The sequence below is a fragment of the Prionailurus bengalensis genome, chromosome D4 (assembly GCF_016509475.1).
Source record: "Prionailurus bengalensis isolate Pbe53 chromosome D4, Fcat_Pben_1.1_paternal_pri, whole genome shotgun sequence".
Taxonomy (NCBI): domain Eukaryota; kingdom Metazoa; phylum Chordata; class Mammalia; order Carnivora; family Felidae; genus Prionailurus; species Prionailurus bengalensis.
Genome location: NC_057359.1, coordinates 90,498,386 through 90,513,214, shown reverse-complemented (window position 1 = coordinate 90,513,214; position 14,829 = coordinate 90,498,386). Strand labels below are relative to the sequence as shown.

Below are 14,829 nucleotides of genomic sequence, written 5' to 3'. Positions count from 1 at the left end.
TGCAGAGGCCTCCCGCGCCACTGAAGTGCTGAGGGAGCGGCGGCGCGGCGGCAAACGAAGGAAACGTTGGCGAGATGGCACACGGCCTCCGGTCTCTCAGAGACGCTCAAAGAACTTCACAAGCGCGAACGCCAGAGTGTTCGGTGGCATCGCCCGCCACGGGCCGAGCCGCGAGGGACTCCCCGCGCAGCGGCCGCCGCGGCCCGTACGCTCGCGGACGCCTCGGCACCCGGAAGGGCCGCGGCCGCAGGAGCCGGCGGGGCAGCTGCGCGGGGTCCTCGCGCGCCGCCCACGTGGGCCCGGGCCGAGCCCGGTCCTCCCGGTCCCGCCGCGCCCGCCCGTGCCCGCGCCTCGCCGCGCGCCATGGCCGCCGCCGGCGGGCTGCTCCTCCGCGCTGCCGAGTCCCCGGCCGCCGCCGCCCCCGAGACGCTCTCGGGACCCCGCCGGGCCCAGGCGAGGCGGGTGAGTTCTGCCCCGGCTTCGGAGCCGTCCGCACCTGAGGCCCGGCCCGCCGCACCTCGCGAGCGGCCGCCTCGCCGCTGGGTAGGGTTTGGAACTGCCGCCGGAGTCCGGGGCGGTGGTTGGGAAGCGGGTTATCTGGCAGATTCTGGAGGAGTCGCAGAGGGCCACGTGTCTGGGACCGGAACATCACCCCGCGGGGATGTCCCAGGAGGGAGCGGCGCGGGCGTGGAGGGACGTCCGCCGGCTCTCGGGCTGCGGGTGGCAGGGGTGAGCGGCGGATCCCGTCGTCCCCCCACCCCCACCCCAAGTTAGGACCTGACACCGGGGCGAGTGCCCGCCCGGCCTCTTGCCGGCCTCGCCTCTTTGTAACTTGTCTCAGCCACCGTTGCCTCAACCAGGGGTCGTTTGTTGCAGGAACGAGGACCGGAGACTAGAGCTTTTCTTCATGAACTTGCAAAAGTGGCCTAGATTCTCCTCCACGGGCAGTGGGGAGAGAGAATAACGGAGCATCAGTATACTCCGCTCACTAGGGAGGGGAACGGTGCCTTCAATTTAAACCAAGCCAGAGCTGGAAACTGGTTTCTGGGACGGTTGACTTCTCTCCTGGAAAAGAGGCGGGCTGCAGGGCAGAAAGCCCCTTGTAGAGGCGTAAGTTACAGGACCTTGGGCCAAGGAAGGTGTGTGTTTTCTCCAAAAAGCAACAGGTGATTCCGTTGACGGATTGGTTGCTGAAGGTCAGTTCATCCAACGCGTTGAAGCTGAAATTCCTCGAGTTGGTATTAGGGTTTCTCTTTGGTGATTTTTCCGTGATAATCAAGCTTTAGGATTTAGAGGTTTGGGAATTGGAGTTTTCAGCTAGCCAGTGGGGTAGCCACTTTTCTGGGAGGAGGAAGGGGAAATACCGAAGAGCCCCTGGGACCCTGGGGTCTGGGTAGGACAGACCTGAGATTAGAAGCCAGCTTTGCAGCAGGCTGATGTTGTAACCTTGCAGGGAGGTCCGATCCTCACTTTTCCTACCCGTAAAATGGGAACGGTAGTTTCTACCTCGTATGAAGTTATTTATGAGGAGTAAATGGAATCATATACGTAAGGATCCTATGTATTTTCTTGCCCACGAAAGCACTCGATAAATGCCAACGATAGGTAAAGTCGTATTGGCACCATTTTGAGTAATGGAGTCGCTACATCCAGAGGCCAGTGGGAGGCTTGTGCCATACAGGAGCCTAGTGACAAGTGGGAAGCACTGTTCAAACTGTTGAGCGCCTGGCTGGCTCAGTCGGTGGAGTGTGTGACCCTTGATCTTGGGGTTGTAAATTCGAACCCCACATTGGGTGTAGAGACGACTTAAAAATAAAATCTGAAAAAAAAAAAAAAATTCCCAGACTTTTTTTTTTTTAACGTTTGTTTACTTTTGAGAGACAGAGTGCAAGTGGGGGAGGGGCAGAGAGAGAGAGAGGGAGACCCGGAATCCGAAGCCAGCTCCAGGCCCCGAGCTGTCAGCACAGAGCCTGACGCGGTGTGAGATCATGACCTGAGCTGAAGTCGGATGCTCAACCGACTGAGTCCCCCAAGCGCCCCCAAAATCCCCAACCTTTGTTGAGTGAGTTGAATAAATAAAAATAGGGTGTCTGGTTTTATGATTGCCTGAACCACTGTGTCAAAGGATATGTGTTAATAAGGTCATGACAAGGGTCTGTGGTGCCCTTGTCTGCGTCCACATTTTTTATGTCTTGAATGAGAATTATAGATACGTTGATCAAATTTGCCAGTGGCCTGAATTTGGGATGAGTAGCTAATATTCTGAACTTGGAAAGGCCTCAACAACGTAAGTTACGCTGTTTATAACACTACGTAGAATGTTTTCTTTCTAAAAATGTGTTTTGATGACTCAATTAATACAAATTTATTGTAGGAAGTTTGGGAAGTATGTTAAAGAAAAAAAAAATCCATAATCGCCATACTCCGATATAACTCTGGTTAACATTTTGGTGTATATCCTTCTAGAAAACAACTCAAAAGAGGGACCAAGCTGTATACGATGTTTTCTAACCAAGCTGGAATTAAAAAATGGTATTATAGCCCAACCCTCAGGAATCCTGGCTGTGGAATCAGTGCCTGAGCAAAGCCTGTATCGCTTGGTGACCCTGGGACAAATCGCCTCATATTGCTGCCTCAGTGATCTCATCTTAAAATGGGATGATAGCAGTACCTGTATTGATACATTAGATAATCCACCTAAGTACTTAGCGTCCTGCCTGAGCTATAGTGTATTTATTAATGTCAGAGGTGTAGCATTTAGGCTTTTAGGCCTAGGCGGGCTCCTAAAGGTCATCCACCAGAACGCCCCTCGGTTTACAGGTGCAGGACCAGAGACTCAGAGGAAGGTGATTTGCTTAATGTTGTAGAGCTGATGTTTCAGTAGATTCAGGTATGTTCTTTGCTCAGATGCCACCTCCTGAAGCATGTCTGTCTCCTGGCCTCCTTTCCCCTTGCCGCGGGCCGTGGGAATCTTATTGTGTGCTTTCACGAGCCTTTGTGTATATATTTTTTCTGAGTACAAATACAGATTTGAGTTTGTGGTTTTATACGTTGATCTCTTCCACTAATCTGTGAGTTCTTCAAGGGCTTGGCTAATTGTCCAGCCTTGTGTTCAGAATCAAGCTACTTGATAGCCACTATGTAGTAGGGTGTTTTAAATGAACGTGTTGTGGATGTGGGGCAGAAAAGCTAACAAGTAGGGGAATGGTGTCCGGCTTATGGAGAGGGATAATTCTATTGGGTGTTGTTCATCTTGTAAGTATTTATTGAGCACTTACTTTGTGCAGACATGAGTTCATACAGGGGATTCAATGCTCTACTGGGCAGACTTGTCCGTTTCCTTATAGAGTTTGTGGTTTGACGGGAAGACGGACACCGCATAACAAATTACATTTTATGCTTGTTATTGTATCGAGTGCTATAGAGAAGAATGAGGGTGCCAGGAGAGCCAAGAGTAGGAACCCTGGCTTGACTACGTGGAGAGAAGAGGTCAGGAAAGGTTCTTCTGAGGACCCAGTAAGCCTCAATCTGAAGGATGAGTATGTGTTAACCAGCCAAAGTGAGGGTTGGAGACAGGGGTATGGGAATAGCATGTGCAAAGGCCCTGAGGGAGGAAGGAACATGGTGCCTTCTAGGAATTAAGGAAGATCAGGACAGCTGAGACTGGTGAGATGGGCAGAGGCCAGCTTCTAGAGGGCTTTGTAGATCATGTTACAGGTTTTTTAATTTTAGCCTAAGAGCAGTGGAAGCCCTGTGAAATACCGTGCTTGATTCTGAATACTTTTATTTTTAAAATTTTTTTCTTTAACGTTTATTTATTTTGAGACAGAGCATGAACGGGGGAGGGTCAGAGAGAGAGAGAGGGAGACACAGAATCTGAAACAGGCTCCAGGCTCTGAGCTGTCAGCCCAGAGCCCGACGCGGGGCTCGGACTCACGGACCGCGAGATCATGACCTGAGCCGAAGTCGGACACTTCACCGACGGAGCCACCCAGGCGCCCCTCTGAATAGTTGCTTTTAAAGAAAAGTTGACCTGAGCATAACAGGTGACTGGGATGATAAAGGATCGAAAGTTCACGTCCTGTTTGGAATATTTATTCCAAAGAAGAAAGTAAAAGATTTACACGATGTGTGAAGGAATGTTATGTCCCAGAGGAAATAAGCTTGTTTTGTGTTGCTGCAGAAAGCAAACCTCAGACGAGTAGAGAGATGATCAAGGAGGCGGCTCTTGTCTGAATGTCAGAAGCTGCTTCCTAACCCCTAGAATTCGGTCTGCCTCGGTGGATGGAGAGCAGTAAGAGGAGGTGTGGAGGCAAAGCCTACTGCAAGGCCATCTGTCTGGGGGACGGTGGTAGAAAGTCTGTTCACGGTGGGAGTGGCCTTCAGGCCTTTTTATGCTCTGAGAGTCCCTAGTTCCATAAATCAGGGAAAGTCTGCACATTTCATTGTGCCTTGCAGATGATTCAGCAGACCCAGAACTTGACTTCATCTGTTTCTTTACTCTGAACATTCATGAGCTTGGAACTTTGTAAAAATAAATTTGTAAAATGAAGATTATTTTTAACTTAATTAGTAATACTTAACTTTATTAATATTAAATACTTGAAGTTGTATTTATTGAATTATTTGGGTATAGGAGTCCTGTGGTGCCAGGAACAGACAACTACTGTTATTGGTAGGTTAGCCTGAAGCTGACAGTCATGGCTAAAGCAAGCTGATGTGTAAATGGAATTCATCATTTCGAGCTAAGGGGAGAATGACATTCCAAGAGAAATGAAAACACCAGGATAATAAGCACTAGCTACTCACGGGATGTTTTTGTATTCGTGCGTAAATTGGAAGAGAAGGCAGAAAGGAAACAAATTTTTTTCCAAAGAAAACTGGATGCTTCTTCTCTTAGGAGAAGTTTGGACATGGTGCAGGTAGCCAGATTCGTGTTATGGAAATGAGAAGCAACAGGCAAAAAAAAATATCGAGCGTTGTAGCCTGCGACCGACTATCAGATGGGGAATTGAAAGGCAAAGAGAATTGGAAATAATTGTGGTAGAAGTGATGGATGGAGTAGAATTCTCATTTGGAATGGAAACGGCGAGTAGGAATCGTCTCCAAGCCATCTGAATCTGGGGGAGCAGCGTGAGGGGAGAGAGTGACAGCGATCCAAGCACTCTGGGGTAGAGCGGTAATGAAGGTTTCCGCTTCCTGGGCATGAGCTGGGATGCAGCCTCCCATGTGGAGTCACCAACAGGCTTTGTTGGTGGAGAGAGGATGCGCTCCCCTCCCCTGTTCTTGTTGTGTAGATGGACATCCAGGGAAACGGATTGATCTAGCGGGCACACTCCACAAGGTGGGTTCTCTCTTCCCTTAACGGAGACTCCCATTTGGTAATATTCAGCCCCCAAAAGGTTTCTCCCTTCTTTATCCTTACCCTCATCTTGGTTGAGTTGATAGTTAAGATGGATGGTGAGGTCTAGGGGATGAATGAGCTGAGATTTTTGGGGGGTTTGGTTTCTTTTTTTTTTTTCTTTTTGGGGGGGGAAAAAAGCTGAGTCAAAGAATCCGATTGCAGACCCTAAACTGTTGCTCGACATATGGGGCGTAATGATCTCTGCAGGGAGAGAGGCAATTCTGTGGGCAGTCAGGCTTCACTGTGAGGTCTGTCTTCATGGACTAATGCATCTCTTGTCGCTCTTTCCTTTTGGGAACAACGCAGCAAGCAGAGGCTACCAAAAGAAAGTACCGAGCATCCAGTGAGGCTCCCCCAGCGAAGCGGAGGAACGCGGCGGCGTTTCTCCCAGCCAAGAAAGCTGCTGCTAAAGAAGCACAAAGGACTTTTAAGGGGAAGGCACAGCAAACATTTTCTCCGAATGAATCTTTGGTTGGTGTGAGCGGTAAAAACCGAGAGCAGAAACCATGCGTTAGGACTTCTTCGTTATTTAAAAACAACCCCGAAATTCCAGAGCTCCACAGGTATGTTCAGGCACAGATGCACTTCGGGAATAAGAGGAGTGAAGTGTATTGCGCCTTTTGCTCTGTTGATCGGAACTGATGCCCGGGTTTTGTTCGTCATTTGCAGACCTGTAGTAAAGCAGGTGCAAGAACAGGTGTTCACCTCAGACGCTTTTCACAAACTGGACCTCCACCCACATTTAGTAAGTATCTCTCAGTGTCTCGCGTGGTCGGTTTATTCGATGTGGTTATTCGTTTGGAATGTCTAGAAAGAAAAAGAGTGGTTATTTCTGCTCCCAGCTACCTGAGTGAAGTCAGACTGATGGGATGCTCTTCTGGGATAATCCCAGTGAGCTTACGTTACTCTTCACTGTCCCAACCTCCATCCGCACCCACTTTTTAAGGAACCAAACACTCTCCTCACCTAATTCAAATTAGGCCAAACAGTTCACCTAGTGTGCCTAGCACAGGCTCCTAATCATGGGTAGACGGGACGCGGAGGCTGATCTGGATAGGAGAGGGAACTGAGCTGGCATCTTCGTCTCAAGGGTAGCCTGTTACAAAGAATTGAAGAAGACGGGGCTGTTTTAAATTTTTTTTTTTTTTTTCAACGTTTATTTATTTTTGGGACAGAGAGAGACAGAGCATGAACGGGGGAGGGGCAGAGAGAGAGGGAGACACAGAATCAGAAACAGGCTCCAGGCTCTGAGCCATCAGCCCAGAGCCCGACGCGGGGCTCGAACTCACGGACCGCGAGATCGTGACCTGGCTGAAGTCGGACGCTTAACCGACTGCGCCACCCAGGCGCCCCAAGACGGGGCTGTTTTAACACACGTTTTCTACAAACAGATGGACCCTTTTTTTTTTTTTTTTTTAATTTAACCATGAGTGAAGTTTCCGCTCTTATTTATGAGTAAGGAGAGAAAAATGCGTTAACTTTTAGGGACTCTGGTTTTCCTTTGCTCTTGTGGTCACAGCTCACTTGGTCCTTCAGGGTGCCTTACGTAAGCTGTTTTCGCACCTACGGGTTTGAGCAGGGACATCGAGCAGGGTCGTGCTGTGGGCGTTTGGGGATGGATAACTCTTTGTCATGAGCACTGTCCTGCGTGTGATAGGATGTCCAGCAACACCCGTGCCTCTACTCACTTGATTCCAGTGGTGTCCCTGGCCCCACTTGTAGCAACCAAAAATCTCTCTAGATGTTGCCAGCTGTGTGGGCGCAGGGGTGGAGCAGAACCACCCCCAGGCGAGACTCACTGGGTTGGAAGAACTTGACTTGAACATAGTCATCAGTTTTTTCCCAGTATCTTCTTTTTTCATTAAATAGGTTTTTACCCAAAAGTCAGAAGTTAAAAATATTTATTTTTTGTTTTCTCTTTTAGATTTCCACGATAAATACGGTCTTAAACATGACTAGCATGACCAGGTAAGGAAGGGTTCGAGGCCAGTCTTGATTTTCTTAAAACTTAGATGGCTATAACCAGATGAGATCTGAATTATCTGTGGCATACAGAGCACATTTTTGTCTTGGTGTTAGAGAACACTGCCAGATTGCTGCCCATCGAGGGCCTGACGCATCACTTAGCCACTCCGTTCCCTCACTTGTTAAACGGAGAGGCTGAGTCCCCATCTACTTCTGTTCTCAGCTCTAAACTGGTCCAGATGCCGGTCTCCATGTGATCCTGCTGCCGTCCATGCTTCCCTGAGAATAACATGTCCACGATGCAGAATTTCTCATGTCATTGTTTACTAGTAAGAATTAGAGGCAACCAAAAAGACAGGAGTAGGTATTTGATTGGATAGAGTGGGATATTGAAAAAAATTTTTGAATGTTTAGTAGTGACGGTTCTGGGAAACGGAACAGTAAGAGGCGTAGAGCAGAGGTGAACTTCCTTTTTGTGAGCACCTATGCGTGTTTACATTTTATCAGTCATCACATTTTACTTATAGGTGCAAATTGATGAGTTTTGAAGAGTGAAATAAGGAGCCCCCTCCCCAATTTTTTTATTCAGTTTCATCAACCAAATTTAAATGAATTCTGTGCCCTTTTTGTTGTTTGTTTTTAAATGCACATGTGGACACATCCTAGTGCACCTTGGTTTTCTGGAGAGTGAGAAGAGCTCCAGGCTATCAGGATGGCTCGCAAGATTTCTCGTACCCTTTGGCGTGGGACTCTTTCCACAACGTCTGCCACGGGAGGCAGGTGCATGTGTGCTATGCTCTCGTGGTAGCTCCAGCTTGTCACCACGCCTGTCCCTTTGTTTTTGTTTTTGTTTTTTTTTAAATCAGGCTGCCAGAATGGCCAGGCTCTGGCTTGCCTCAGCATTTTCAACTGAGTTCCAGAAATTTAATTGAGGTTTTACTCCTCCAGCCGTCAGAAGCTCCTCAGCAACTTCGCTCGAATGTCTCGATACTCCAGGGTGGCAGTTGGCAGACAAGCGACGCGTGGGGGCGGTTGCGATCTGTGTGTCCTGCTTCTCTGCCTGTAAACACGACAGGGTGAAACATTACATACGAGCATGTGTTCTCTCTTTTGGGTGGCCCAAGCGTTCAGAAGCAAAGTATTCCCGTGTTGCTGGAGGGCAGAGATGCTCTGGTGAGGTCTCAGACGGGCTCAGGTCAGTCATCATTTAACTTCTGTCCTTCTTCCCCCGATACCAAGGCCACAGTCACCTTGTAGGTCACGTAGCGAGATGGCTATCTGTGGTGGCGGCTGCTTTGCTTTTTGGGGGGAGGAGGGGAGGCCATGCTTCTCTTGATTAGGGCCCTGAATTTGTTCTTGGGGCGAAAGGAAGGGGGTGGCTGATGGTGCTGTGATCAGGAGTGATCCGGACGCGTGGCCAGGTTCTGCTCTCGCTCTGCAGAGCCTCTGTCAGGGCTCTGCCCAGTCCACCGTCTGTGGCTCGAGCTGCCCGTTCTCCCTCCAGTGGGGGATAAATAGTTTCTTAGAATAAAGCATGGTTCAACATGAGCACGCACTGATTGGATGCTAGTTGTTTTGCTGCAACGTGGAGCACAGATTTTGCTTCTTCCACATTGTCTGTAGACGTGTTCTTGTGACCCTCTTGTGCCCTGCATGGGGCTAATCAGCTATTCTCCACTCCCCCCAGCTCAGCCACCCACCTGGTGGCTTTTGCCATTCCTTGGTTTCTTCCTGGTCTTTAGAGGCTAGCTCTGGGGTTCAGACTGGCTTCTAAACACCTCGGTGCTGCCCACATCATTCACTTGACCAGGAGGCTCATTTGAGTGATTAAGGATGACTTGAGGAGGAGTTTTCTGGCTTTGAAGGATAGTCATCTAGTTGAGCTTTTGTGTAACTTGGGAAACGTGTCATTGTCTCCCTTCTTGGCTGGAGAAAGGAGCTGAAGCTACAGGGTGTTTTTGGAAGTAACGCGTTCACAGAGCAAAATTGGGAGTCATGGCAGGGGGGCAGATGCTGTCTCTACCGCTCTTGGATGTAGGACTTAACACTTTTCCTGTCCCTGGCTTTTAGTGCTGCCCAAAGATAGCAGAGACCATTTTCTTTACTGTCTTCGCCCTCCCTCCATCTTCTAGGGCCTGTGATTTTAACTGCTTCTGTACTTTTTTAAAAGGTAAAACGCTTGCCTACTGTATCCCTGTGGTCCAGTCTCTTCAAGCAATGAAATCAAAAATACAGGTGAGTATAGTGTGTTTGTTTTACTGCTCGTGGTACGTAAGCAACCATGGAACTGAACCAAAGCAGGACCACTGGGACCAAAAGACTCTGTTTTCATTTAGCGTTGTTTTCTTGCCTCTTTTTTAATTCATTCACTGATGTTTATGTCCTACAAACATGTTGCATCTGAAGACTGTGCCCAGAGTAGAATAGAATAACTGTATTTTGTAATCATCACAGCACATCCAACAGGGAGCGTTTGTAAAATCAATGCTCCTTGTGTGTCATACACTGTGCCGGATGCTTTGCCAAAGTGTCATCTTCTCAAATCCTAGCCGCCGCCGCCCCCGCCCCCCCCCCCCCCACCTCCCCAGGCCCAACGAGTTACAGGTATTTCTGTTCATCTAATTTTACAGAAAGAAATGGAGGCTCGGGAACAATGGTGGAGTCTTGTCTTTAGTTGGGAGGCACATTTAGTTAGCGTTTGGGCCAAAGGGGCCAGAATTGGGTTCCCCAGGAGGCCAGTTAACTGCCAGGCTCCGGAGGCACAGGCATCATCTCAAAACCCCGCCCAGAGTCCCACAGATATGTCCCTGGTTATCCTCAGTAGGAAGGACAGGGCGAGACCTGAAATAGGAGGTGAGGTGGGTGCACAAGCAGCTGAGAAGAGCTGGTTGGTTACTTTTCTTCTCGGTGTGAACACACAGAGTTAGGCGTGGACCAAGCCTACCTGGTACCGAGGGACTACACAAGTAGTGATAGCATTGGATTGCAGCCCAGAGGCTAAAACCTATACCCACAGGGACAAACGGATACAAATCAGTTACTGAATAAATAGAGAAACGGGAGAAGGGAAGGCCTTCCTTCCCGTAGACTTCCTCCGGACATCCACAGAAGTGACGGAAGTAGAATGTTGCCATCTGGCAGGTGCCTGGGTTGTACCGCCCCCACAGGGATCGGCACGCGCTGAAAGGAGTGGACGAAAGCGGCACGAAAACTGGGAGATTTACTGGGTCTCCAAGCATCTCCCTGCAAGACCCCTCTTAGTCCCAAAGGGGAAGACAGTAATTCTACGATGGGGAAGTGGCTGTCACCGCCTTCACCCCGGCGGTCAGCGTGGGCATCACCAGTGCACAGATGTGCTGAGCTCACGCACCTCCCTCCAGATAGGTGCCCAGAGGGCACGGCGTCCCTTCTGTGGCTTTCTGGCCCAAATTTAATCGTGAGCAAGCATCAGACGAACCCAAATCAGGAGACATTCTGCAACGTGACTGGCCATTACTCTTCAAAAGTATTACGGTCACAGAAAAAACAAAACAAAACAAAACAAATACAAAGAAATGCTGAAGAACTGCCCCTGGTCAAAAGAGGTGAAGGAGACGTAGTGGCCAAATGCAACCACGTGGTTCTGAATCGGATCCTAGTCTGGGGAAAGGACGTTAGTAAGTCAGTCAGTGAGACCGGAATACAGTTTGTAGATAGATTCACTCATAGTAGCTTATCAGCGTTGATTTCCTGGGTTTGATCCTTGTACTGGTATTTTTTTTTTTTTAATTTTTTTTTTGTTTGTTTTCTCAACGTTTATTTATTTTTGGGACAGAGAGAGACAAAGCATGAATGGGGGAGGGGCAGAGAGAGAGGGAGACACAGAATCGGAAACAGGCTCCAGGCTCTGAGCCATCAGCCCAGAGCCTGACGCGGGGCTCGAACTCATGGTCCGTGAGATCGTGACCTGGCTGAAGTCGGCCGCTTAACCGACTGCGCCACCCAGACGCCCCGAGTACTGGTATTTTGAGAATCAATACTGCCTAAGGAAGCTGGGAGCAGGATATAAGAGAGTTCTTTGGATAATCTGCGTAATTTTTTTGTAAGCTTAAATTCATTTCAAAGTGAATATTTAAATTTTACTTAAAACTTATTTACATAATTTTAAATCAATAAAACCGAAGTCCGGGGTGCCTGGGTGGCTCAGTCAGTTGAGCATCCGACTTCAGCTCAGGTCATGATCTCGCAGTCTGAGTTCGAGCCCCAGGTCGGGCTCTGTGCTGACAGCTCAGAGCCTGGAGCCTGCCCCGGATTCTGTGTCTCCCTTTCTCTGTTCCTTTTCCACTCGTGCTTGCTCGCTCACTCACTCGCTCTCTCTCTTGAAAAAAAAAGTAAAGATTAAAAAGAAATTAAAAAAAAAAAAAACCTGAAATCCTACACAACATCCAAGTGATGGAACCTTACATAGCCATTAAAACTGGTATTTTTTTCAGTTACTCTTTGTGAACTTGACAGGTGTTTTTACATGTTAATCAAAAAAGGGCAGAGGAGGGGCGCGTGGGTGGCTCAGTCGGTTGAGCGTCTGACTTCGGCTCAGGTCATGATCTCGCGGTCCGTGAGTTCGAGCCCCGCATCGGGCTCTGCTGACAGCTCGGAGCCTGGAGCCTGTTTCGGATTCTGTGTCTCCCTCTCTCTCTGCCCCTCCCCTATTCACGCTCTGTCTCTCTCTGTCTCAAAAATAAATAAACGTTAAAAAAAATTTTTTTTTTTTTAAAAAGGGCAGAGGATAAAACAGTATGTACTGGATGATCTGGCTGCATAAATAGTACTGTGTGTGTGCGCGCGTGTGAAGAGACAAGAAAGATACTTGAACTGCTGATACCGATTTCCTCTGACGTGGATGAGTGAGGAATGTATTTCCTACAGGTGACCGATGTTTTCTTCCCATTGGGCACCTCACAGTAAGATAATTCATACAAAGGACTTGGCGTTGTACGCTACCCAGCTGGAGAGGAAAGGCCAAGTATTGCAACGATGTGGTAAAGTCTCATCCATTTATACGTGTTAGGACAGTTCCCTGAGAGCAGCGGGTTGTTATTTACACACTTATCGTTGAAGAGCTTGGGACTATTTGAGCCGGAACGGGTCCTGTGGTTCCAGCCCCACCGTCTGGTCTCATAGGCCCGTGGACCGAGGACGAGAGAGGTGGGATCACGTACCCGAGGCAGGTGGCATCCTGGGTCTGAGTGTGTCCTCGGGCAGATCTTTCCATCCCTCTGTGCCTCAGTGACGTCACCGGTGGGGTGGAGCCGAAGGCAGCGCGTGTCCGCCAGGGTTGCCGAGAGCTTCTGAGTTCTGAGCGGACGCAGGCGGACGCTTCGGAAGCATCACCACGTGGGCGCGGGGCCGGTTTGCAAGGCAGTGATTTTCTCTGCTGCTCTACAGAGACGTTCACAAGCCACGTGGTGGTTTTTCTTTACTGCGTGTATTTTAATGTCAGTAACGGCTCATTCTATTCAAGACTGAAGTTTTCTGTAGAAAGAGTTCTCTAAGCTCAAATTTAATTCACTCGTTTCAAGTAATATTCAATAGGGACCCTTGGAGTTCATTGTGAAATGATTTGACCTGTAAAAAACCGATCTGGAGGGAGCAGGAAGCTCAAGGCACCCAGCAGAGTCTTAAATTACTTTGGCGATGGAATGAGAACGGATTGGCTTTCTGTGTTTTCGCTCTTTCAGTTATTTGGGCTCTGATTTTTTTTTTTTTTTTTTTTTTTGAACAACACAACCATCCTTCTTTGCTCACTTCTGCCCTGCGAGGAATTGATTTTTCTTTCTTCTTCTGTGTGTAGTAACACCTTTTGAAATGTCAGAATCTCGTAACGTCACACTGTGGCACGCTGATACCGTTGTACTAACATGTTTACCGTTCTTGCCTGGGCCTCAGCACAGCCTCGCAGACTTGACGTCGAGGATAGGCGGCTCTAGTTTGAATTCCAAATCCTTTCCTCCTCGTGGGTAAATGTTTCCAATGCAAAACATGAAATCCATACTTGTAATTGAACCTGTTCTAAATCCACACTTAGCTTCTGCCCTGACACGGTTTTGATTAAGTCCTGAGTGTCTGTGAGCACTTTGGAGGTGCAAGTCACCACTGACTTTGGGGCCTTTCTCAGGGTGCTTTTTGGGTTTTTTTACACGTATATTTTTAGATACAGTGTACGCGTTACAAGATTAAAAGAGTACCAAAAAATACACGGTGAGAAGTCAGTCCTCACAGTCCCTGTCGCCCGCATGGCAGGGCTCTCTGGGGACGCGATGCCCTTGTGCTCGTCTGGTGGCCCTCCCAGGGCTGGTCTCTGCAGAGAGAGCGAGTGCGGGGGCGCACAGGCCCCTTCCCCCTCAGCCGGAGCTTCTGTGTTTCTTTCTGTTGTGTTTGGGGCGATAACACAGGAGGTTGCTCGCTGTACATGATGTTTGTGCCTTGCTAGTTGGTGCTCACTTAACACGCTTTGGGATGGCTTCTTAGCAGTACCGTGCCCACGTGCCTTGTTTTTTCATGGCCGTCTGGTGTCCCACTGCATGGGGGTACCCCGAGTTAGGGCGTCAGCCCCTCACTGGTAGGACTTCCCTTCCATCCAGTATTTCACTACAAACGAGACTGTTACAAATACAGTCTGTAAAATAGTTTACTTTTTCACGTACACTTACGGGCGTATCTTTTAAAGAAACCCCTGACAGTGGGAGCGGCATTTTTATTCGGTGGGTAACGCCACAATTGAACTTTATTATTTTTTTTTAATTATTTTTTTTTTTTTGAGAGAGAGAGAGAGGGGGTGCAAGTGAGTGAGGGGCAGAGAGAGAAGTGGGGCTCAAGCTCATGAACCTCACCCTGTGTGGGGCTCGAACTCACGAACCGTGAGATCATGACCTGAGCTGAAGCCAGATGCTTAACCCACTGAGGCACCCAGGCGCCCCGCCCCCCCACACTGAACTTCGAATGGGTTAAGCCACTTTGCGCTCTCCCCACGGCAGTACAGGAGTCCCTGCTCACCCGTGCCCTAGTGACACCATCGGCTGCTTAAGTTTTGCTCATTTGACAGTGGAGTTGAGCATCTCTTTGCATGTGTAAAAGCCATGTCTTGAATTCTCACGTCCATGAATTAGCTACTTGTGTCCTGTCTCCATTTTTTGATATAAGTCGTTGTGGTCTTTTTTGTTTTCATTTTTTCATTGAATTATAGGCCTTTTGTGAACTAAGGAAACTGGCCCTTTCTCTCCCCTCGTTTTGTCGTTCATTATTTGATTTTATTTAGTCACTGTTTGCCCATTCTAAAGTTAAAAGTTTTTATGTTATAAAATGTATTGATGTTGTATAGTTTCTGAGATTTATGTCATCTGGAAAATGGCCAACTTAATTCCAACTTTACTTCTCTAACTTTGTTTGCTTGTGAAGTCTCTGAACAATTTATCTTTTCTCTA

The 14,829-nt window shown here is 48.5% G+C and overlaps 1 protein-coding gene across 5 annotated transcripts in view; it reads left to right on the top strand.

Annotated features, from left to right (window-relative positions):
• The first annotated feature begins 275 nt into the window (after positions 1 to 275).
• DDX31 (DEAD-box helicase 31) overlaps positions 276 to 14,829 on the top strand; it is a 72,607-nt gene continuing 58,053 nt past the window's right edge. For 3 of the 5 annotated variants that reach the window (XR_006294991.1, XM_043565794.1, XM_043565793.1), the window contains exons 1-6: positions 301 to 462; positions 5,711 to 5,967; positions 6,074 to 6,149; positions 7,329 to 7,372; positions 8,494 to 8,564; positions 9,540 to 9,604. Coding sequence is in view for 4 of the 5 variants with exons in the window: in XM_043565794.1 (XP_043421729.1) it covers positions 364 to 462; positions 5,711 to 5,967; positions 6,074 to 6,149; positions 7,329 to 7,372; positions 8,494 to 8,564; positions 9,540 to 9,604 (612 nt within the window). In the remaining variant the exon portion in view is untranslated. Of the gene's footprint in view, positions 463 to 5,710; positions 5,968 to 6,073; positions 6,150 to 7,328; positions 7,373 to 8,493; positions 8,565 to 9,539; positions 9,605 to 14,829 lie in introns of all 5 variants that reach the window. The other 2 variants (XM_043565792.1, XM_043565791.1) reach the window with 1 other exon arrangement.